Source organism: Plectropomus leopardus, chromosome 4, assembly GCF_008729295.1.
Source record: "Plectropomus leopardus isolate mb chromosome 4, YSFRI_Pleo_2.0, whole genome shotgun sequence".
NCBI classification, from domain to species: Eukaryota; Metazoa; Chordata; class Actinopteri; order Perciformes; family Serranidae; genus Plectropomus; species Plectropomus leopardus.
This window is the reverse complement of record NC_056466.1, coordinates 38002660-38027844: the sequence shown is the minus strand read 5'-3', so window position 1 is coordinate 38027844 and position 25185 is coordinate 38002660. Positions and strand designations below refer to the sequence as shown.

The 25185-nt window shown below is 40.0% G+C and overlaps 1 protein-coding gene across 3 annotated transcripts; it reads left to right on the top strand.

The window, feature by feature from the left end:
* The first annotated feature begins 161 nt into the window (after positions 1-161).
* unc93b1 (unc-93 homolog B1, TLR signaling regulator) lies at positions 162-24982 on the top strand. 3 transcript variants are annotated; one of them, XM_042485088.1, is made up of 14 exons: positions 2498-2614; positions 5768-5884; positions 6013-6154; positions 6303-6456; positions 7037-7198; positions 8023-8152; positions 8282-8375; positions 9371-9495; positions 11002-11184; positions 11389-11665; positions 12362-12483; positions 12579-12701; positions 21377-21616; positions 24666-24982. In XM_042485088.1, the coding sequence occupies exons 1-13, from the start codon at positions 2513-2515 to the stop codon at positions 21614-21616; spliced, it is 1971 nt and encodes a 656-aa protein (XP_042341022.1). In that variant the 5' UTR covers positions 2498-2512; the 3' UTR covers positions 24666-24982. The 3 variants fall into 3 exon arrangements, with proteins under 3 accessions (XP_042341024.1, XP_042341022.1, XP_042341023.1); XM_042485089.1 differs by having other exon boundaries at positions 21377-21621; XM_042485090.1 differs by lacking the exons at positions 2498-2614; positions 24666-24982 and adding an exon at positions 162-321 and having other exon boundaries at positions 21377-23342.
* The last annotated feature ends 203 nt before the right edge of the window (positions 24983-25185 follow it).

Genomic DNA, 25185 nt, shown 5'->3' with positions numbered 1-25185 from the left:
CTGTTGTTGTAATGATACTAAAGTCATACTCTTTGTCCTGTACACTTCTTTAGTACGTTTTATTTGCGCCACTGGCACAGAAGAGTTAGGTCGTCTGTACCTTTAAGACAAACTGAGGCACAGCAGGAGAGGAAGTGAACATAACTGACTTTCGTTTCCTTCGCGACAAATTTATTTATACATGCACCTTTTACATCGAAAAGGGGAACTAGGCAGCAGAGAGCAGATGTGACCAGGACAGAGGTGCTCTGTGTGTGTTTCGGTCACTCAGCTGGAAAAAAAATCCTTTATGCCTGCCACCATCCCCGCGCGAGAGACATGGTAAGTGGCTTTCCGCGTGCTTTTAAATGAACAGAATAACTTTTTGTAGTTGGGTGTGTCTGAAACAATAACTTGTCTCATGCTGGATGTTTCAGAATAGTTGAAAATCGCTAAACTTGTGTGGCTGACGTTATTGTAACGTCGCCAGGTTACTTACCTGGCGGTTCAAAACACGGTTACACCAATATTACAGTAGAAGTCATTCGGAGTTTTCCAAAATGTAATAAATGACAGAGGGATATCAAAAAGCACAGTTACAATAGCTTGGACCCACTCAAATCACGCAGATAGTAACTAACGACCAGCGGAAATGTTAAAGGGTTTTTCGGAAGCTGTGCTGGGAGACAGAATATACCGTGGAAACCACCTGCAGGTAATCTACAATACATTCAACAGCCTACCTCTGTGAGAAAAACATGTCAATCATTCAAGCCTGAAAATGCCCTTAGTTTCTGGCCTCATATAGCCTACGAGTACTGTATATGTAACATTAAAGAACTATTTTGTATTTCTCGCCCACAATTTTGGAGAACATATCGAAGGTCACATCCTCTTTAAAATAATGGAACCACGGTTGAGAAATAAGGAAGGTCCAGAATTCGAGGGAGGGGGGTTGGCCTAAAATTTCGCCCTGTGGCAGAAAACTTTGACATTATTTGACTAAAAATTCAGCATTTTAACATCAGTTTGGACCATTGTAGTTAGTAGCGCCTTTATAGTGGGCTGCCCATAATCCTGCAAACGTGTGTGTGTGTGTGTGTGTGTGTGTATGTAAGGGGATCGGTGGGGAGCGGAGAAGCTTAAACCTAACCTTACGATAGGGGTCTGGGGGCATTTTCCCCCAGGAAAAAATGTTGATAAACATACCCCGTCTGGGTGCTTTTTATGCACTCTGGCGCCTTATATACATTGAAAGTACTCATCATAATTTTGGTAAAGTTAAAATGAGTTCCTGAAAAGGTCGAAACTGGGGGCACTTCAAAACTAAGGTTCATACACTAAAGCATTTACATTTTATGCTAGTTTGTGGACTACTACTACTCCTCTACATTTCAGAGGTAAATCTTGTACTTTTTAGTGCACTATATTTATGTGACAGCTTAAGTTACGTTACAGATTCAGTTAACACAAAATATAAATCAACTCATGATATATGATGTATCATTAGCTATAGTCATGTTTGTGTGTTGGACTTTACTATAATAAAGTGGTGAAGTAATAAGTTGCTGACAAGTGGCCAAATGGGACTACAGTGTTGTCATGGACGTTAGACGTCATCACACTGCACACAGAAATTAACCCCGCCTTGTCCGCCTTTACAGCTCGCACTCGAACTTGTAGATTTATTTGTTTATAATATTTTTCAATCGTGTTTTAATGTGTTGGTTTTTACAGTGTTTGTAGTGGTGACGTTTAAGCCGTGCGACCACAATGTAGTTTGTGTATAGCCTAAAAAGAGCTTTTTGCTTCTTGCGATTTCATTTACGCAAAAGTCGTGCTTATCAAAACGTGTAAGTCTTATAAACTTGTGTTCGCCACAGAGCTTATTTTTGGCGATAATCGAAAAAGTTCCATTCAAAAATCCAATAAGGTTTTGACGAGGGGACCAGTGCAACGCCAACTTCCTGGTTGGCCTACAAAAATACATCATCCCTTCGCCACTCTATACATCCATGGTTGGGGTTGGGCTGCCTGAGTGAATGGATCGTCCGGAGGGATGTAGACGGGATCTCCGCCACAAGTCATAAAATGCTTACAGCGGAATCACCCGATCACAGCAGCCTGTAGTTTCTGCACGCATCATTGTGCTCTGAGTAACTCCTTGTACATGCAGCACATTCAACTCTAAATATAATTTCTCTTCCAGCTTCAACTGAACAAATTAAACAAATGTATGTTTTGTGACACGAGGATGTAACTGCCTTTGAGCTGATTTCAAAAGAGGTCTGGAAATTCAGGCTGAATCTTTAAACGTTTGATTAGCATGAGTGCAGTCTATGTAGTTACTATATGAATCTCGCAGTTAGAGAAGGCTTGCAGTCCTCCATGTTAAAAAAGCTGCAAGAAACTACACGCTGATGTGAGAGGTTGGCTCAGCTGTGAGTATTTGTTTAACGTGCAGTGAGGCTCCCGCCCACCTCCCTCCGGACGATCCATTCTAGCATCAATACCGCCTGAGAGGGTGGACTGTATGAGCTGGGTTCCTACTTACGTCCGATTGGCTGGCCGAGGTGGCTTATCCGGCCTGCATTTAAGGATTACATCCGGTCATGGCGGCGCACGGACACCGCAGGTTAGTCTTGTCGGTTTTCTCTCTAAATGCACATTTGTCAGAGACCCTAACTCAAAGAGAAGAGTTTGTATTTAGGTTGATATATAGGCCAGCAAATGATAGAGATGGCAAAGTCAAAACAAACGTTTCAACTCTTTCAAACCATTGTTTTGAAAAAAATTCAAAACCTGGTCGCTTAACATTGGCATCTACTGGCAGGAGCTGGCCTTGTATTTATTATTACTGGATGTGTTGAAAGCTCCCCTTTCCCCAGCCCAAAAGGCTGTCATACATATAATCAAACCGTCAATTATTTGTTTAGTTCTTGTAGGCTACGGTGACTATTTCTTTGCATTATTATGTGGCGGTCCTATGCTACAGTTTGTTGATAGTGCAATTGATTGGTTTAATGGAATTAAATACTACATGCTAAATAGATTATTATTTTTTGATTACCACAGCCCAGGATATGTCAGTGATTAGCAGCTACATGGATTTTCGTACATTATTATTTTTTGTGTAGAGTCAAATACTCACAGGCGATAAAAATGTACATCAATGTGATTTTTTCTACTTTCATTGAATATATATATTTTTTAATCCATCAGTGCTAATCATAAATATCAAGTACTCATTCAATTTTAGAATTTTAACCCTATAAATGCCAGGTTTTTGTCATGATGCCCCCCCCCCCCCCCCCCCCCCCAAAAAACAACAATATCTAAAAAACAACAATCTCCGGCTTCCTCCCACGGTCCAAAGACATGCAGCTCAGGTTAATTGGTGACTCTAAATTGCCCTTAGGTGTGGTTGTGAGTGTGTATGGTTGTTCGTCTATATGTGTCGGCCCTGCGATAGTCTGGCGAACTGTCCAGGGGTGTACCTCGCCTTCCGCCCGATGACAGCTGGGATTGGCTCCAGCCCCCCCGCGACCCCTTACGAGGACAAGCGGTTACAGAAAATGACTGACTGACTGATATATATTTTTTTAATCCATCAGTGCTAACCATAAATATCAAGTACTCATTCAATTTTAGAATTTTAACCCTATAAGTTTTTGTCATGCCAGGTTTGTCATGATGCCCCCCCCGCCCCCCCAACCCCAAAAAATGAATTATTTCCAATATACTACATGCAAAATAGATTTTTATTTTTGTTGATGACAGTCTAGGATATGTCACTGATTAGTAGCAACATTGATTGTGGCAGTTAACCTAGTGGAAATAGCATGTATTTTTTCCATATGCCAAATATGTTTTAAAAAAATGACATGATCGGGTGAGAAATAGTAAAAATGACAAATTCCAAGGCAAAAGCCCAGAATGACACCCAGAAATAACACAATGCATGTTTTTATGCTTTGATGGCTGTGGGATAAAAAAATAAAATAGTCTGAATGGGTTTCAATGGTACATTTTTTTGTAGTTAACAATATAAATGTAACAATTTAATTTCCACATTGTATTTTAGACTTATTGTGGGAGCTGGGCTGGAAATTCCAAGATTCAAAAAAATACACAATCTTGCCAAAATTTATGCCATATGCATGAACACAGTCAAAATTATGAAAATATTAAGAATGAAAAGCACTTTAAAATGTGACTTTAAGCAACGCAAATTCCAGCATTTCCCGCAGTCTTTTTTTTTCTCTCTATCCTTTTTCTTCTTCCACTTTATTTAACACAGACAGTTTACAATGGCACCTTATTTTTCAACAGTAGTGCAATGGATCAGGTGCAACATATAAGATTGTAAACCACTTCATAAAATTAATAGAAAAAAATATTTTAAAACAAAACAAAAACAATGCTAGGGCTTCTTTCGTTGACCGTACTCATCTACAATGTCATCAAGTCTCACTGCACCACCCTTCCTCATATCTTCAAGGGCCTTGACTTGAGTGATAAACCTTTGGTAAAATACACCACAGCATCAACCACTATGAAATTTCCCAAGAATGAGGATGTTTTTAATAAAAGTCATCTTTGGGACTGTCCATAACCAGTCCATAAATAATGTCTTTTTGAGAGAAGAATATCACATATATCATGGTATAGTATAGTGCAGTACAGTATATAGAATTGTATAGTGTAATATATATAAAAGTAGTAATATTTATAATAATAGTACAGTATGAAAAAATAGTAGTAGTACAAAATTGAAGGACAAAGGATGAGTTACATTTGCACCTGTGCAACTGCAATACAAAAATTACCAGCTGAACAAGCTTGCACCGGAAAATGTTTATCAAGACAGCTGGAAATGCTGAGTGTTTGATGCAGATGAGGGTTGAGGGAATGTCCTGAGTTGAGAACATTTCACAAATAGCTAATGAGGAAAATGACTTAAAAATCAAAATTCTACATTGATTTGACAAACGAATAATACAGTTTTAGAAAAATGAATTCAGTTTTATAATTTTCTATTTTTCATTTTTGATATGGAAAATTGAACTGATAAGCGTTACACGGTCCCACAAGCAACCAAAACAAATGAATGTGAATACATTTTTGACCAGATTCAGGAGGATATTATTATCTAACCCCATATTACTATTCCATTTTATACTTGTGAAATCTGTTATATTAAAAAGATCAGATCTTTTTGAAAGTTTTATCAAAAAGATGGCTCATGGGTGTTAGAGTTGTTTTTTACGCCCAGGCCACACTGCCCGAATAAGAAGCGCACATGGAACCTGTTAACCTGAGTTAACCTTGGTTTTTAACTATGGTGTTCCACAGTATATATATATATATGTGTGTGTGTGTGTGTGTGTGTGTGTGTGTGTGTATAGATAGATGATAGATGGCAAATAAGTAGATTCAGAAGAAGATAGTGAGGGGGGAGGAGGGAGTGTCCAGCATTTCTCATTTCTGCTTCCTCAATCTGCTCTAATCATATGTAAACAGAAGAAACATTCATTAAATCAATTGTGAATTTAGAAGAAAGAAATATCATCTCTAAATTGCACATTGGATCATGCTCGTAAAGAAGTCAAATTAATGGGTACCATAAGAATTACTCTCAAGGAGTATTCAACTACATACCCCTGTCCTAAGAAGTGCAGGTGAAGCACTGAGGGATAAAATAAACAATAAATAATAAATAAGGATTGGATATATTTAGGTTTGCTCACCATAAAAAAAACAATGTTCTGCTCCCTTTGGTCACTAGATAGAGCCATCTGATCAAGACGAGTTGGCCGTGGCTGGTGATCGATTTCTAGCACCTCCCAATGGCGGCATTAATGAATTGCTCAATGTGGGACAAGAAGACAACATGCAGGGCCAGGTGAGCTCCCTGCTGTCTTGGAAAAAATCTTATAAAGCCAGTCTCTGTGATTCTCGTGTCTCACTAGAAGATTCACACTTTTTCATGATTGGTAACACTGTAAAGTCTTGTCTCCCTTCTTTCCTGAGATGGAGGAGTTTCTGGGTCCACAGGCAGAGTATGATGAGGAGGAGGAGGAGAGGAAATACTACAGGAGGAAGAGACTGGGAGTCATCAAGAATGTTCTTGCAGCCAGTGTTGGAGCCATGATTGTGTACAGTGTGTACATGGGTGAGTTGGACAGGAGAAAATACATTTAAATGAACAAAGAAACAGAGATGCATTGATATTCATCTCTGTTTCTTTGTTCAACTCTTGTCAGAGTTGCAAAGAGTCTGGTATGTTCTCTGAAATGTATTTTTGTGTGTGCGTGCCATAGGCCTCCTGCAGATGCAGCTGATCCTCCATTATGATATGACCTACCGTGAGGTGAAGTACAGCAGCCTTGGTCTTGAAGACATCGACCGCAAGATGCTGATGGGCATCAATGTCACGCCCATCATAGGCCTGCTGTACACGCCTGTACTTATCAGGTAGACACACTCGCACTCTTAACACAAATGATAAAACCTTTATAGTAAGTATGCCCTTGCTCTGCTTATATGTACTCTTGTTGGAGCTATTTGTGGGTAGTATTTAGTTGTTTCCTAAACATATGTCGTATTGTCTTGAGTAATTTAGGTGATGTGAGAGAGCCTTATTTAGATTATATTTTGATAGTGTTCTTTTTTTTGCTAGGTATTTTTTTAGGTTTATTATTAGTATTATATTTTATGTATTTAGTTTCTGCAAGTAGTGTTTGTTTTGTTTTCTGTTACGTCAGTGAAATAAGTAATACTAGGCATCCATGGTTATAAAGATAAGTAGACAGGTAAGGTACCAGTATGCACCAGGGTAGGCAAAATGTTTTTTTGTTGTTTTTGCTTGTTTTGGAGAAATATATCAAAAGAATCACAGTAACTTTGAATGGACAATGGACTTCTATTGCCTGCGGACATTACATCCTGTGGTGCATCAGTTGCCTTTTGATTGTTTGATTTAAGTTTGATTTTGTCGACAAATGGCCCCTACACTCCATAATAATAATATAAACTATATTTATCTCTCTGAAAGGTTTCTAGGCACTAAGTGGATGATGTTCTTGGCCTCAGGAATCTATGCACTCTTTGTATCAACCAATTACTGGGAGAGGTACTACACCTTGGTTCCATCAGCTGTTGCCATTGGTGTGGCCATTGTGCCACTATGGGCTTCCTTAGGAAATTACATCACAAGGTGAGAAACAGGATGTGGAAAGGTGAGGCAGATAAAGATGTTTCATAAGAGACGGAATTCCACTACCCATACCTACTGTAATCACTAACATTGCAGTGTCTTATGTTCCACTATAGTTTAGTTTAAGACTGAACTGTGCCTATAAACAAAATTTTATTTTACATGTTATACAGTTAAAACTGACTGGGCTGATAGCTAGTCATAATGGGGTGGCACCTGGGGTGGCCAATCAGATTAAAGGGGTGGCCTATGCCACTCCAGGCCACTCTTTAGACACTGCAATACAGATGGTCAGAGGCATGTCTATAACCACCTTTTTCCAAACTAAACATAATCAGTAATATCAACTACAAAAAAATAGTGGGTAATCATTTCAGGTAGTCATATCCATAGTAATCGTAATAGTCTTCATAGCCGTAATAGTCAGGAGGGTACGAATAACCTCCTTGGCCACCCTGGACTCTGCCTCTTGTAGGTGGTGGCATGTGGGGAGGCCCGTAATAATAGTACAGTCTATGGTTTTAACTTAAAGATGTTCCAGATATATCACTTAAAACGAGTTAAATTATTGTTATTATTTTTTTTGTAAATGTATTCCCATGTAACCAATGAAGCCATAAACTCATAAAGCACAGAGATCATAAGAGCCTCATACACCAAGGCAGAGAATAGTCATGTGATTGCATGGACATACAGTGAATGCACAGGCGAATCCATACACACCCACACAGGCCTCAAATTAACACACACCTAATTGTACATAATAAGTATGTTTGTTTCACTTAATGTGTTGTTAATTTTTTCTCTCACACAAACACATGAAGGATGGCGCAGCAGTACTATGAGTATGTCAACTATAAGGAAGAGCATGTGCTGGAGCAGAAGAAGCTCCCAAAAGGAGCATGCCATAGCTACATCATTGTCTTCCAGTCAGTCTTCTCTATTATTTTTCATGTGAGTCTTCCATCTTTTGACCACTAATGCTTCAATTCACACTGTTGTTTGTAGTGTTTAAGATTGGAAAAGAAGTTCGTATAGCTGCACAAATTAATGAGCAAAACCCCTTCATCTTTCCTTTTTCAGCTGAGTTTTGTCTTTGCGGAGTTCCCCATGCGCTTTGTCCTCAACAGTTACCTGCAAGACAACCAACACATTCTCTACAATGTCAAGTCCTGTGGTAATGACACATGTTACTTCATCTCCATTGATAGGCAATAGGCCATTTATTAACATGCTAACCAGAACATCTAAAGTTCATATGTTTGTGTTTTCAGCTTATTCTGCTGGTCCCAAGTGGCTAAAAATCAAATAGTGCAGCTTTAAACACTCACCTGTCTATTTCAAAATATACCATTTTCATACCAATTTTGTATTGTATTGTATTGTTGTTATTTAAATTCAAAGTCATCTTTATTGTCAATTGTTAGACATAAAGAAATTGAAATTGTGTTTCTCTCCATGCACATGGTGCAGATAGTAAGAGGACAAAAAGAGAATAGAAAAACAAAGAGAAAAAAAAGCCCATCATCTTCAGCTGAGCTGGCTTTATTGCAGAGCATCACAACATGACCATCATGCGGTTACAGCCTCTTGTAGCTCTGCCATTATTTGCTCTGCATGGTGCTTCTACATGCTCTCACTATCTCAGTGGCACTGGAGCCCTCTATTGATCTTAGACTGCAAGTGTATACAAAAGCCACTTCATAGCACTTCCCCTGGTTTGTTCTCTACTCCTGGTTTTACCAAATGCCAGTTTCATAGGTCTACATGAAGTAGAAGCACATATGTGAGGCTAGTTTATAGTTTCATCCACTTTGCTTTAGAAGGGGGCAAAGTGCTAAAGGAAGCACAAATTGACCTCATAAGGCTGATATGAAACTAGAGAAGTGCAATGTTTTTCCTGCTCAACTTTCGAAGGGATAAAAGATTTTTATGTTACACAAGAATAGATGGAAGAGAACTCTTTGTTCACACCACCACAGATGACCTCTTAATAAAACACAGCTATGATAACTGTTGCTGCTCTATCAGATAGTCATTCAATGTGCATTTTTTTAATCACTTCTATTGAGATGCTTCAGGTGTGGCTTAAGACTCTGTTGGACTGGACCCTGTTGGTTGTTTCCTATCACCTCCTTTCTAAAGGCTGAACTGTTTTTCTTCCTCTGTCAGGAGCAAACATCAGTGGAGTGATCCCTGGCTTCAACACCACCGTGCTCACCAACCTGCCTCGCTCCATGCTGCTCATACTGGTGGAGAGTGTCCTCATGGGCTTCGCCTTCCTCGCCATGATCATCGTAAGATCCAAACATCACAATACACACACACACACACACCTCTGACTCAGAATTCAATTTGTTCAGGTTGTTTGTTTTGTATTAATCTAATTGTTTTATGTCTGTCCTGCATTTTAAAACTCATGGAAAGAAGGAAATGTAAGCCAGGGAGAATGCTCATTTACTGTGTACTAGATTTGGTATATATACCAAACCAAACGTAAAGCTGTGGAGAAAATAGTGTACACACTAAACTATGTGAGGAAACTAACACCCAGCTGAAACAGTAATCTGCTCCTTGAAAATAGTTAAATACATATATTTTTTTATTTAAAGAACCATCATAAATGTACTTCTCCTACTAGACACCAAGAATCATATAGAATAAAATTGTAAGAGTGGAATGTTAAATGACTTGCTTTTGTATACTGCCTTTCTAGTCTTCTGACCACTCAAAGTGCTTTTACACTACATGTCACATTCACCCATTGACACACTGGTGGCTGAGGCTACCATACAAGGTGCTCTCTGCTATTTAGTAACTATTCACACACACTGACATTGTTGGAACAGCCACCAGGAGCAATTTGAGGTTTAGTATCTTGTTCAGGACACTTTGACATGCAAACAGAGAACACATCGCTTAGTCTGTTCAGACATGCATAGGGCTTGAACTTATCCCAACATGCAGTGGGAAACCAGTCTATCAAAATGGTAATCCATTAGAGATTAAAGCGTCTGAAATTTCAAATCACAATTAGAGAGACCCACATTATCAGTGTTCAGTGTTATCATAACATTATCCAAATGTGCTGAAGATGTCCAAAAAGTATTGATAAGCAGTAGAGCTGGTGCGATTCATTACGTGATCAATTACGGAAATACCTCCATTTGAAGACTGTGCATCGCAATATAGTGAGCTGTACCTGTGCATTGCCTGATCGGAGCATGGATTCCACTGGAGAGCTAAAATGGTTTTTCACAGGAGTACAACCGCTATGCACAGACACTGACTATGCACTGACACACAGACTGAAGTGAAAGTATCCCAAAAAGAAGCAAGACAGCACCAACCCGTTTCCTTGAGTGAAACGTGTTGATTTTGGAAAATTTTACAGTTCGTTTTTTTGAAGTGTGGGTGGTTTTCATGATAATTAAAATTTGAATCTGTAATACTAAGTGCTGGAATTTTACTCTGGTTTATTGTGATACAGGTAACTGTTTGAGCTCTGTAACTCACAGGGAAAAAAAACACTGAAAATAATGCTTAAAAATCCACACCTTCATACAATTTAGAGCAATTTACACGGCTGGCTTGAGAATTGGATTGTTGTAAATTAATAGAAAGTTGTGTTCATGGATTGGCCTATGTAGCTTAGCTTTGTAGTTGAAGTTGCAGGGCTTCAGTGGGATACATGGCGTATTCAGTGCTCAAAAGAACTGCCTTATTTTTCAAAGCAGAGCAAGTACAAAATCTAATTCAAAATGATTCAATAAAAGTGTATTGCTGTTTGTTGCTAACCACAGTTCCTTGTGCTGTGTGGTGCTGCATATCGCCCGACGGAAGAGATTGACCTTCGCAGTATTGGCTGGGGAAACATCTTCCAGCTGCCTTTCAAACACCTGAGAGACTATCGCCTGCGGCTGCTCTGCCCCTTCTTCATCTACAGTGGATTTGAAGTGCTGTTTGCTGTGACGGGATTCTTTCTGGTACTGCACTCTCAGTGAAGCTTGTTGTACAGTAGAATAGCTTTTACTTGCATTGCTTAATTTTCTTAGTGTCTTTGTGTAGTGAAAAATTCAAAACAATCAAACAGATACCAAGCACACGAAGGAGCAGACAGATTATAGTAATAAAGACAGAGGATATGGAAAATAAAAATACTTATGTGATTTATTTCTTTTCCTCTACAGTCCTATGGTGTCTGTGTTTTGGGCCTGAAAAAACTGTGGCTCCTTATACTCGTTTATGGCCTCTCCTGCTCCATCTTTTCCTCCCTCTCCCTTTGCCTCCTACACCTCCAGCGCTGGGTGTGTCTGGCGGGGGGCGCTGCTGTGCATGGGGTGCTGCTTGTGGCTCTCTTGGCGTTGTCTCTACCTGCTGACAAGCCAGATGAGTATGAGGGTCCTCTGCTGGTCATCTCTGTGCTATGGGGCCTCGGCACAGCCCTGAACAAGACGGGCGTCAGCAGTGAGTAACAGCTGTGGTCAAGATTGTATCATAAACTGTAAAAAAAGATGGACGACGCGTCTCCACTTCTTTCCACTGTGTCAGACTGCAGTCACATTATCCCGGATATGGGCATTGCCACCTTGCAAGGATGATGTCATTAAGAGCTGGAGACTGTGAAGTAGCGATCTGGGATGGGGGAGTTCCCACCAAAACACCCATCCAACTAATCAAGAGCTCCATTGAATGTGAGCGCATGGATTGGCTGTCACAGCTGTCAATTGTGGCGGAAAAGCATCCTTTTGTATGATTTGATATCTCCTTAAAATTGAACTGATCATGAAAACAAACACTTGAACAAACTTTATGGCAATGAGAACAGCCTTCAGTGACAGAAACTATCTTTGGGAAAAATGTATTTAGCATATGCTTTATTATTATAGGCCAAACTAAACTTTGAGTTTTTAGTTTGGATTATGTCAATTCACTGACATGGAGGGGTGGAGGGGTGACTCCAGGGGGCAATCCAGATTGAAAAGCCTCACTGTGGGGGAACTGGCATGTTGTCTATCTTTATATACAATCTATGGTTTGTATGCACCCTACGCTTACTTTGTGTACACATGACATGTTAATATGAACTCCTGTGTGTGTGTGTGTGTGTGTGTGTGTGTGTGTGTGTGTGTGTGTGTGTCTGTGTCTGTGTCTGTGTCTCAGCTCTGCTCGGTATGCTGTATGCTGAGGACAAAGAACGTCTGGACTATGTCTATACCATCTATCACTGGTGGCAGGCCATCGCCATCTTCATAGTCTACCTCTGGTCGAACCTGCCTATGAGGGTACGATGTGTATGTTTAGAAAAAATGTGAGTCGATAACACCTCTGAGAAAAGTGTAGCCTTTTTACGTCACCCATTTTTGTCTATTTTCCTCAGGCCAAGCTCTCCATCCTGTTGGCCAGTTTATTGCTGGCCTGTTACTGTTATTGGGTGATGGAGCATCGGCTGGCCATGAAAGTGCCTTACAGACTGCCTCGCATCCCACGGCCACGGCACAAGGTAACCAATCACAATCAGTCACAAATGACTGGCTGATTGACCTTAGCAGAGTTATGCTGTCAGCCAAAGATTCAGGTGCAACTTATAAAGCCCAATAAAAAGGTATTCTTTGACATCAAATTGTGTTTCAGAATTTAGAAGCATCATTCAGAAGAATTTAGAAGCATCATATACAGTGCCTATCATAAGTATTCACCCCCTTTGATGTTTTACCCTTTTATTGCTTTCATAAATCAATCATGGTCAATCAAATTTGGCTCTCTTAACACAAAAATTTATTGGAAAAAACTCTTTAATGTCAAAGTGAAAACAGATTTCTATAAAGTAATGTTAATGAAAGAAAATTATATAAATAAAAATAATTGTTTGCATAATTATTCACCCCCTTTTTAATTTAATGGTCTAATTCAATAGAGGTCCATCAAATTGTTGCCAATAGTCGCACAATTAGTGAAATGAAGATCACCTGAGTGGTGTGGGTGTGTTTCAAGTGATTGAGTTGTAAAACACCTGTGTCTGAAGGGTCCAGAGAGTGGTTGATCAGTATTCCTGGCTACCATTACACCATGAAGACAGAAGAACACTCTAAGCAACTCAGGGAAAGGGTTATTGAGAAGTATAATTCAGGGGATGGTTACAAAAAAATTTCCAAGGCACTGAACATACCCCGGAGTTCAGTGAAATCAATTATCAAGAAATGGAAGGAATATGGCACTTGTGTGAATCTGCCTAGATCAGGCCGCCCTCGTAAACTGAGTGACCGTGCAAGTAGGAGACTAGTGAGAGAAGCCACCAAGACCCCTACAACTACTCTAAAGGAGTTACAAGCTTCAGCTGCTGAGATGGGAGAGACTGTGCATGTAGCAACTGTTGCCCGGGTTCTTCACCGGTCAAAGCTTTATGGGAGAGTGGCAATGAGAAAGCCACTGTTGAAGAAAAGTCATATTAGATCTCGACTAGAGTTTGCCAAAAAGCACGTGGAAGACTCCATGGTCAAGTGGAAAAAGATTCTTTGGTCTGATGAGACCAAAATTGAGCTTTTTGGCCATCAGACAAGACGTCATGTTTGGCGGAAACCAAACACTGCACATCACCAAAAACACACCATCCCCAGTGTGAAGCATGGTGGTGGCAGCATCATGCTGTGGGGATGTTTCTCAGCAACTGGACCTGGAAGGTTTGTAAAGATAGAGGGCAGAATGAATGCTGCAAAATACACTGAAATCCTGGGGGACAATCTTTTTCAGTCTGCAAGAGAACTACGACTTGGGAGAAGATTTATTTTCCAGCAAGACAATGATCCAAAACATACTGCAAAAGCTACACAGGAATGGTTAAAAAAGAACCAAGTAAATGTTCTGGAGTGGCCGAGTCAAAGCCCAGACCTCAATCCTATAGAGAATTTGTGGCTGGACTTGAAAAGGGCTGTTCATGCCCCGATACCCGCGCAACCTGACAGAGCTTGAGCAGTTTTGCAAAGAAGAATGGAGCAAAATTGCAGTGGGCAGATGTGCAAGACTGATTGAGACCTATCCACACAGACTCACTGCTGTGATTGCAGCCAAAGGTGCATCTACTAAATACTGACTTGAAGGGGGTGAATAATTATGCAAACAATTATTTTCATTTATATAATTTTATTTCATTAACATTACTTTATAGAAATCTGTTTTCACTTTGACATTAAAGAGTTTTTTCCAATAAATTTTTGTGTTAAAAAAGCTAAATTTTATTGACCATGATTGATTTATGAAAGCAATAAAAGGGTAAAACATCAAAGGGGGTGAATACTTATGATAGGCACTGTATATATATATATATATATATATATGATACTTCTTTTCAACTGAAACAATGAGCTACATCTCATCAAAACGAGCCGCCCTCCAAGCTGGACAGATAATGTCCTCAGTAACTCTCCTGCCTGTGGGCACATGGTGAGAGAGGAGAGGGAGAAGAGAGGCGCTGTGCTGCTGCCAGAGCCATTGAGATTACTTGAGCAGTGAGTTGCAAAAAGCATCTTAAAAGTCACAGAGTCTAGTGAGCACCAAGTCACCAAGTGTTTGGTGTGTCTGTTCACAAAATGCCCACAATCTGTTTTTTTCTATTTTGTAATTGTGTAAGTGTGCACGCATACTATAGCCTACTCCTTATAGAAAACTCAAGCGGAAAAATTACTGTGTGTGCGTGTACTATACCCTACTCCTTATTAAAATATCTGCGATTTAAATCTATTTAAACCGCAGTGGTGCAGACTGAGTAAAGCATGTTTTCACTTGCGTCCATTATGTAAATATGCCAGTGGTCTAATGTATAACTGCGGTGGTTATTTTAAAGGCTGTTAAAAATCTAAAAAATAAAACAAAACAAATTAAAATAAACCAATTAAGATAATCGCATGCTACTGTGTTTTTTTAAGTTTAGATTAATGTTTAATATATATGAAATATATATATATATATATATATATATATATATATATATATATATATTTAATCTCATGGGGCACTGTAAGGACCTAAACATATGCTGTATTCAGAATCTTCACTCTCTACTGAACAGCCTCAACCTGTCTTAGAAAGGAGAAAAAAAACTTACTATACTATAAGATGTCGTCCATATTATCTGCTGAGAGAATTCATCAGTGTTTTTATTGTTGCTATGTACATTTCCCCAATGCAAATTCAAAACATGCACTGCAGGAATTGTATGATGCCATCAGCAGCAACATCACCAAGAAACCAGATGGAATTTTCATAGTAGCTAGTGACTTTAATCAAACCTCAAATCTGTCTTACCTAAATTCCACCAGCATGTCCAGACCCCCACCAGAGGAAAAATATCCTGAGCCACATCTACAAATATTCCTGTCAGCTACAAAGTCCTCCCACGCCTTTAGTTTGGCCTGTCAGATCATATCTCTCTGCTCCTTCTGCCGACGTATTGTCAGCTGATAAAAAGAGTCAAACCAACAGTTCAAATTGTTAAAGTGTGGACAGATGAAGCCACAGCAGGTCTACAGGACTGTTTTGAGTGCACAGATGGGCAATTGTTCAAAAAAGCTGCCACTCAAGATGACAAGATCAATATTGAAGAATATGCATGTTCTGTGATATCATATATCAGCAAATGTGTTGACAGTGAGATCATTCCCCAACTAGAATGCCTGGATGAATAGGGAGGTGATGGCTCTTCTCAGAGCAAAAAAAGCTGAGGCAGAGGCATACATCATCGCCTGAGCACGACTGAGAGCTGGCATCAAAGGAGGAGACTGTTCCCTCCTGCCTCAAGACAGCCATCATTGTCCATGTACCTAAAAAGTCTGCTGTGTCTTGTCTTAATATCGCTGTATGGCTCTAATCCTCATCATGATGAAGTGCTCTGAGAAACCGGTTCTCCAGCACATCAAAGACAGCATCCCTGCCAACGTGGATCCTCAACAGTATGCTTTCAGAACCAACACATCAACAGAGGACGCCATATCTACTGCTCTTCACTCAGTCTTCTCTCACCTGGAGAATAAGAACAGCTACATTAGGATGCCTTGTTGACTTCAGCTCAGCCTTCAACACAATCTCTCCCATGAAGTTGATTGGAAAACTTAACACACTGGGCTTCAGTACAATGGATACTGGACTTCCTCACATGCAGACCCTCAATTTGAATTGACCATCACACCTCCTCTACATTAGTGCTCAACATCAGAGCCCCCAAGGGTGTGTGCTTAGCTCCCTCCTATTCATACTGTACACCTGTGACTGCACTCCCAGACATCAGGAGAACTCTTGTGAAGTATGCAGATGACACCACCATCATCGGCCGTATTATAAACAACGACGAGTTCATACCGGGAGGAAATCAACAATTTTGCAGAGTGGTGCACAGAGAACAGCCTACTGCTCATTGTCAGTAAAACCAAGGAGCTGATTGTTGATTTTTGAAAGAACGAGGCAAAGACACACACCCCTGTCTACATCAGTAGAGGTGTCTGCACAGAGCCCAAAGGATACTGACCCCAGCCACAGTCTGTTCACCCTGCTGCCACCTGGAAAAAGATGCATAAGTATCCACTGCAGAACCACCAGACTACGGAGCAGCTTCTTTCCCTGGGCTTTGAGACTCCTCAACTCCTCCTTCAACACCAAAAAGACGTAGCAGGATTTAGGATCAACTTTAATTTCATTTATTCTTTAACCACATTTAAGACAAATGACAATTAATCTACCTTGCACCTTGTATATTCAGCTCAAAATTCATCATAATTGCTAATTTTACACAAATGTAGTGGATTGCCTTGGCGCGGTCTTTACATTTTCCCTCTGAGGAACTCCAGAGCTCAACGCCCCCTGGGCAAGTGGGGGACACGTCAAAAGACAATGTTTTACGGACCCAAAACATTTAACAGAGGGTTGTTAATTAACTTTACTGAGATTTCCTGTGGGCATCTGCAAACACGTTCTGCTTTTAAGCCACAGGAAATGTCAGTACTTGACCCTTTCCATCGCGAGTTGCAGTGGGAGATAGGTATTCTTGAGGCCCCATCCAGCATACAACAGGATGTAAGACATCTGCATGACCTCCTGGGGTCACTCAGGCATACAAAGCAACAGTCATTCATTGCCCCCCCCTTTGAGATGACAAAGGCAGGACATGTTGTAAATTCATTATGCATTCTTGTGTTGAGACTAACATCTGACAGAATCGCTTGGACCAAGGTTGCGAGTTAAGTTTAACTTAATTCCCTAATCTTTCTCTTTGTAGGTAAGAGTTTGTCTATGTGCTTTGATGAGGACCAACTCCCATTCTTATATCATTTAATTTGAATGAGTTAGGTAAAAGCACGGTTTATTCCCTTTTTGTGATGGAGCCGCACCCCATATTCATAGATAAAAACCTAGTGAGCTTCTCTTCAGGCTTCTTCTGCTTCTTCTAGTGCTTCTTCTTCTAGTGCTTCTTTTTGTTTCCTTTTGCTTCTTTCTGCGCTCCCTTTTACCGCGGCGCTTCTTCCGAGTTCTGTCAACTCTGCCACGGATCTAGAAGAAAACACCTGCTGCACAAACTATCAGCATCCGTTGCCTGCCCTTAAGGACTTTGTTTAAAGACTTTCACCAGTTCGCCGAAGCGAACACTGAGGCCAGTTAAAGACTGCCGTACACCGACTCCACCTGCCCGGCCGCCGCCGCCTTTCAGTGGGTCACCTCGTCTGGAAGACGTGTCGCAGCTCTCCCCTGGAGTGACGCGAGGACCTGGACCTCCCCGGAGAAGTCTAATCAAGTCGGCAAAAGTAGGCAGAATAACATTTTCTAGTGATCAGAGTTGATGTCGTATAGCGAAGCTTTAATGCCAAATTTATAAATTCTAATTCACCGTTCAGTGCGCATCCACGCTTTAGACGGTCACGTATTTCCACCCACTATCATCCATAATTAATCATTTACATCACCTGAACATACACCACTTAGGTTCCCTTTCATTTGTTCACTGCCCTTTATATGTCATACTACTTCCTGTATTTACTCATCATTTTATTAGTCTAACTAAATTATTTTCATTTATCGCCAAGTCATTGTCTGTGGATAATATTTCATGAGAGAAACAAGATCAATGTATACAGGATAAACGGTACAGATTGTGAGATTGATTAAAGTGATGACATGTTTTAACACTCATTTAAGATTTAATTTTCTCCTGAATGGAAAATGGTGCCCCTTTTACTTTAACGAGTGCAAAATCCAAATTCTAAGGTAGTTATGGGGGGGTAGGTGTGTGCTCTATGTTGAATAAGAACTGGCATAACAGTCATAATATTAAACTACTATCCTGTTCCTGCTCACCTGATGTCAAGCTACAATCAACAGCTACTGTATATATCAAATGCAGACTGCGCTTTTTAAGGAGGGACTTCACATCAGTCATTATCATAGCGGTCTACATCCCTCCACAAAAAAATACAGTACTGCCCTACCTTATCTCTGCAAAGACCTGAACAACTTACAGACCAGTAATATGTCTAATATGTCATATTGACTGAACCACAGAGGAAATGAGGACACTGGATCATTGTTATACAGGATTCAAAAGTGGCTACAGAGCAGATTCCCTTCCCTCACTCAACAAAACTAAGCATCGGAACCATTCTGTAGAGATCAAAGTATTATGTAAACAAACTCCGGTCCAGAAATGGTCAGACCAATCAGAAGCCACCCTGCAGTCTGCACAACATGATGCCGTCTGAAGCATGCCCCAGGACACCACCACCATCGTCACTGATGACATAAATGACACTGAGTCTGTGCTGGATTTAATCTGTAAAACTACAGAGGCAACTGAACCAAAAGTGCTGTCAAATCATTTCATAGTCAGAAATCAGGGATTACCAGAACCATCCGGTATGAAAACAGACGCACTGCAGTTTACAAAGTAGGACTGCAATCTGGAAACATGGACAGCAGCCTACAATGTAAGAAGAGCAGTAAAAAAAAAAGCAAAAAGGAACTACAGAAAGAAAGAGGAACTTCAATTCCAGGAAAGCAATCCCAGAGGCATGTGTCGAGGTCTAAGGAAATGACAGATTGCAAACTTGCACCCCGCTCCTTGTCAAGTGTCCTTAGCAGGTGAGTTAAACAATTTTTATGCTCATTTTGAGGCCATCAGTAGTCAACAAGCAGAAGCAGCTGAAGCAGAGATAATGGATTGGTGGGTGCTCCTCTGACACCTGTCTCCCTCTCTGAGCATGATGTCCCGAGGCTTTCAAACATGTGAACACCAAGAAAGCAGCCTGACTAGATGTTATCAATGAGCTTGTCCTCTAACAATGTGCTGACCAACTAGCACCACTGTCCAAAACAATATTCAATGGGTCATTGGCTCAGTCTGTCAGATATGATAATGACGGCACATGTAGATTCAGCAGCCTGTAGCTCCTTAAATATTTGCTTCTCTTTTTGCTGTATTTTTATAATTTTTCTACGATAGAAAAGCACTTATCATAATCGAAAAGTTGTGTGGGATCTCCACCATACAGCATACTCCGAGTGACCAGTCAGATCAGAGGGGGAAAATGAAACTGAAAGCGCCGGACGAAGAGAGGGAGGAGGCTGACCCGACTTGGACCGAGAGCTGTTCCTCTACTAAGCCTTCTAATAGCTAATGTCCGGTTGCAGGAGAGTCAGGTGGATGGGGTGTGATTGAGGATCAGGACACAAGACTCTGATGCAAATTCAAAAATTGCACTAAAAGAATTGAATAATGCCATCAGCAGCAACATGCCCAAGAAACTGGATGAAACCTTTATAGTAGCTGCTGATTTTATCAACTCATCCTTCAATGCCAAAGATATAGCAGGATCAAGGACAAATAGTAATTTCATTTTTTTTTTAATTTCTTTGTTTAAAAGATGACTAATAAATCTACTTTCTACCTAGTTCACCAGTCCACCATCATTCCTGTGCTCACGGAAAACAAAACCAACCTGCCTGAATGACTATTACCCCACCTCACCTCTGTTTCGAAGTGCTTTGAACGACTGGTTAAGGATTTCATCTGCTCCTCACTAACCACCACTACCACAGTTAGACTACCATCCCAACCCCAGGTGTGGGCAGAGGACATTCTACCTTCAGGATACAGGGCCTCTTAATGAAGAAAAAATCTCTTGAGTATTGAAGCGCAAAATACGACAACAGAGACCTTGGACTGTCGAGCAGCTGAAATTGTATATCAAGCAAAAATGGAAAAGAATTTCTCTTTAATTCAGAGTGCGTGCATGTTAAAAAAAACAATAAAGTTGATCAGTTTATTTTGATAATCATAAAAGACACGCTGCGTCCCCTGAAGAGACTTATCACATACATCTACAACTGTTGAGGGATAAATTACACAATAAAGCCACAGGCATATTTCCATTACAACAGAGGTGCTGAGTTTATCATTATTTCTTTCTTTATGTGTTCAGGAGTGAACATGATGAAAGAGCGCTTACGGGAGCAGCAAATTATTGTCTTTGTATTCAATTAAATACAGGTTGAAAAGGATTTGCAAATCATTACATTCTGTTCTTCTTTATATTTATATTTTGAAATTGATGTTGTACCTTGGGCATTTATCCAAAACAAGATCTATAATGCTGGCCAGAAGCAGAACAAAGTTTTAGGTGGTGTGTTATATGTCAGAAACAAATATTCTCATGGCCATGACCATCTTCTTTTATCTGAATTATTTACTGTTTGAGCTTAATGTATTTATTTCTTGGCATATTTAATTCTGCTGTGAAGTTGTTTCATTAATGTTAAACATGAGCTTGATTACATGTAGAACCAAAACTAGGGCCCCCTCTGCAAGCCAGATCTGGGAGGGGAGCATGCCGATGACCATGGGGCCCAGTTGGGCACAGCCAGATGGAACTATGTGGATCTTTTAACAGAGATCTTGTGTGGGGTGAGATTTTCAGTCCTGCAAATAGTGATGTCCTGCGCTCTAACAAGCGTTTATAAAAATGAAAAAAAATTTTTAAGAAACTCCTTTAGCTGCGCGAGTCAATAGAGTCTTATTACAGCCAGATTTTTATTGCAAAACCCTTTACTGGTGACAAAAAGGTGAGTAAGCACATTTTGATTTAAGAGCAGCTCACTTTTTCTCCTCAGTTACAAATATAATGAATATTTTTGTGTCTGCAGGTCAAGGGCTACCGCTACCTAGAAGAGGATAACTCAGATGAGTCGGATTCAGAGAGAAGTGAGGAAGATGATAAGGAGGAGAATGAGGACGAAGAGAATGGGGCAGCAGAGGACAGAGAGGAAGGAAGTCAAGACACAGGGGTCCAGGAATCACCCAGAGCCAGGGGGAGAGGTGCTGAGGGTCACTGCTGCAGACGGGAAGGTGCTCTTGTGATGGAGGGAGGGAGGGAAACGCGTTAGGTAAGGTGAGAGCGGAGAAAAAGGAGGAGAAATGAGGAGATGCCAGTTAGAGTACTGGGTGCTGTTGCACTCATGACTCAATTTATATATATTTAACAGACAGTTATATATAATGTAACTTCAACATTTTTCTGCCAAAACTTAAAATGAAAAGCTCTAATCACCTATACATAACATAATATATTTACAACAGTGATCCAGAAGAAAGGGTACAGTACAGTGTTCAAAGTTTGTGGCTCATATTTGCCAATCTGCCAATAATTATAGGGACAGAGCAGCAGCTCCTTCTGTGCTTCATTAAGTAGAAAACATTTACATAACAAAAAAAAAGAGAGCACTTATCTGGTAAGAAAGAACTGAAAGTGAGAGAAAAACAGAATGAGGAATTGATTTTCTAAGTTTATTTTCAGGTTGAAGTGTGTTTTGATAGTGATTTTTTAGAGAGCTTAATCCTTCTGGATGTTAACAGTGTGAGCAGCCTTGGCAATATTTGTTCTTTTGTCTTTGTTTACTTTTAACTCCTTCATTTATGCACATTTCTTTGAGAAAACAACCCAACTCAAGTTATTATTAGAAGCTCAGGCATGTATCTGTTGCCGGATGTATCTCTGTTATGGGAGGAGTGAAACAGGCTTTTTTGCAGAAGTTTAACATGAATGTATATTTCTGTTTTGAGATAGTTCAATATACATGACATCTATAACACGTATGTCCGAAGAGGGATCCCTCCTCAGCTGCTCTTCCTGAGGTGTCTACCATTTTTCCCCCATTAAAGGGTTTTCGATTTGAGGGTCAGAGGGATGTTATTTGCTGTAAGCCCACTGAGACAAACTGATTTGTGATAATGTGCTTTATAAATAACATTGACTTGACTTAACTTGGCAATAGGTACTTGTGATCATTAATGTATGGCCAATGCCAATAAGGCATGCATTGTCCTAAAAGTGGCCTCAGGAATAAAATTATGCGACTGTAACTGTGGACTATATAAATAATAAAGTATTTGTCAACACAACTATAAAAAAGATTCAAGAGTTCAGCTTGTGTAGCTGAGTACAATTACATGCACAAAATATTGTGGTTTTTGCCCTCAGTCCAAAAGGGCAGAATTCCTATTGAGTTGTTTTCAGGCTAATGAAAATGTTAACGTGCCCTAACATTTTATTCATTCATTGTTTGTAACCTCTTGTCCTCGGTCACGGTGTCCTCGCGCGGGGACTAGAGCCAATCCCAGCTGACACTGGGCGAAAAGCGGGGTACACCCTGGACAGGTCGCCAGATTATTGGAGGGCCAACACATAGACAACTTTTCATGCTCACAATCACACCCACAGGCAAATTAGACACCAATCAACCTGACCTGCATCTTTTTGGAATGTGGGAGGAAGCTGGAGAACCCGGAGAGAACTCACACAGGCACCAAGAGAACATGCAAACTCCGCACAGAAGGGCCCTGCCTACGGACCGAACCTTGTTCCAACCCAGGGACCCTCTTGCTGTGAAGCTACAGTGCTAACCACAACACCACCATGCCGCCCAACATTTTATTCATGTCAAAATATTGATAAGTAGGATAACTGGCGTCACAAGTCATTTTGCTTGTAATGCAGCAAGATAGTATTTTTCAAAGTTTTCCAGGGAGGGACTTGTGCGAACACAGCTTCTCTCAACCAGCTTCTGTGTCATTGTGATAGTTGTACAAATTAAAAAACTCATTGATATCCAAGTCTTTAATATTCTTTAAAAGTATGTGTTTTTCTTCTGCAGAAATGTGGCCTTTTCTTTTGGGCATGCATATTTACACTTCCCCAACAAACTTTTTGCTTTTTTGTTTGCGCGCAACACATCCATGTCAATGCACAGAAGTAACTACAAACAGGCAAGAGGCTGTGTGTTGCAAACTGCAGCTAACATCCAACTTTACATATTCTGAATGCACTGTACAAATGTCCAAAGAATGCTCCTAAAACCCGAATAACACTGAAATGTCCCCCAAATTAAACTGAAAATGCTACATTTGGAGAAAGGCCTGATTCAGAAAATCCAAAGGGAATATGCTATTTACATGACCTGGGTCTGTGTAATGGTTATTAGTTGAATTTTCCACATCAAAAATAGAAATAGAAATTGATCACTTCAAGCAAAACACACCAGAGCCACATCCTGGAAATCTCCAAAAGGACCTAGCTTAAAAGCCTGGCTTGCAGGCCTGTCACACTCTTTGCCGTTGAAAAACTTAGATTTATAATTATAGGTAAATTTTCTACTTTGTACCTTTGATAAGATATGTGTTTTATGAAATTTCAAGAAGGGGAGAAGGCTACAGAAGTCTGCTTGTCTAATTGTATCAATAATTGTAAAGGTAGCAATTTGATTCCCTGATTTAGACCTTTGAAAACGCTCAATGTCTTGGGGTATTATCTATCTACCTGTCTCAGTGATATTATTAAGATGAAACCGTGCTATGAGTGTTCTGTATTGTGCCTTGTTTTCAGTTTTTTGTTGTTTTTTTTTGCTGTACAAAAAACTCCCGAATTAAAATACTTAGAAAATTGAAAAAATTGGATTAAATTTTCTAAAACTGCATTTTTCATTTGTCAAATCAATGTAGAATTAAGATTTTGAAGTCGTTCTTCTAATTATCTATTTGTGAAATGTTGGAATAGGAAAACGGAAAATTGGGAAATAGTAAATCTGTATAGTAAATCTAGTAAATCTGTAAATAGTAAATCTGTTCTGTATAGATGCTCCAGCAGCTTCATGATAATAGTTATCATCTATTTTTGTTATTGCCATTTTGTTTAATATTTATCTTTTTCTGTTTGTTTTACGGCCCTGCGATAGTCTGGCGACCTGTCCAGAGTGTACCCCGCCTTCTGCCCAATGACAGCTGGGATTGGCTCCAGCCCCCCCGCGAACCTTACGAGGACAAGCGGTTACAGAAAATGAATGAATGAATGAATGTTTGTTTTACATGTTCAAAACACTCATCCATCCATCCATCCATCCATCTGAGCTGATTAAATAAAATCTCTCTCTTTGTCATCAGGTCTCTTGCATGCTCCCTGACTGTGCAGCTGCTCCATGCAGACCCTCACATCTCAACTCAGGACATTCCCTCAGCCTTCCTCTGCATCAAGCACTCAGCATTTCCAACTGTTTTGATAAACATTTTTCAGTACAAGCTTCTTCATTATTTAGCTGTTGACTGATATATTTGCACAGGTGCAAAGGGGACAAACAAAAAATACAATTTTAGAAAATTGAGTCTAATTTTCTATAAAAACTGATAAGTGATAAGTGTTACACAGACTGAACTGTATCAAATGTGTTATTTTGCCATTTTAAGAAAAATAGTGGAATATATATGTTGTCCTGGTCTCAGTAACAATGTTAACTTGCTGCAGGTATTATGTTGAACATGGGTGGTTGAATAGTAAAAGACATTTTTCTTTGACCTTGCTAAAAAAACATGAGGAAGGATCTGAAGGACAATTCATGAGGACATATGCTGTGTATGAGTGACAATGTGCGAGCATGAACCGCTACATTATTTTTGAGTCACTTAA

Excerpts from the sequence above, each read along its gene's own strand:
- unc93b1 (XM_042485088.1), top strand. The coding sequence starts at position 2,513 with ATGAGCTGGGTTCCTACTTACGTCCGATTGGCTGGCCGAGGTGGCTTA. Across the intron at positions 6,457-7,036 it reads TACACGCCTGTACTTATCAG|GTTTCTAGGCACTAAGTGGA; the intron begins GTAGACACACTC and ends TCTCTCTGAAAG. Across the intron at positions 11,666-12,361 it reads GAACAAGACGGGCGTCAGCA|CTCTGCTCGGTATGCTGTAT; the intron begins GTGAGTAACAGC and ends TCTGTGTCTCAG.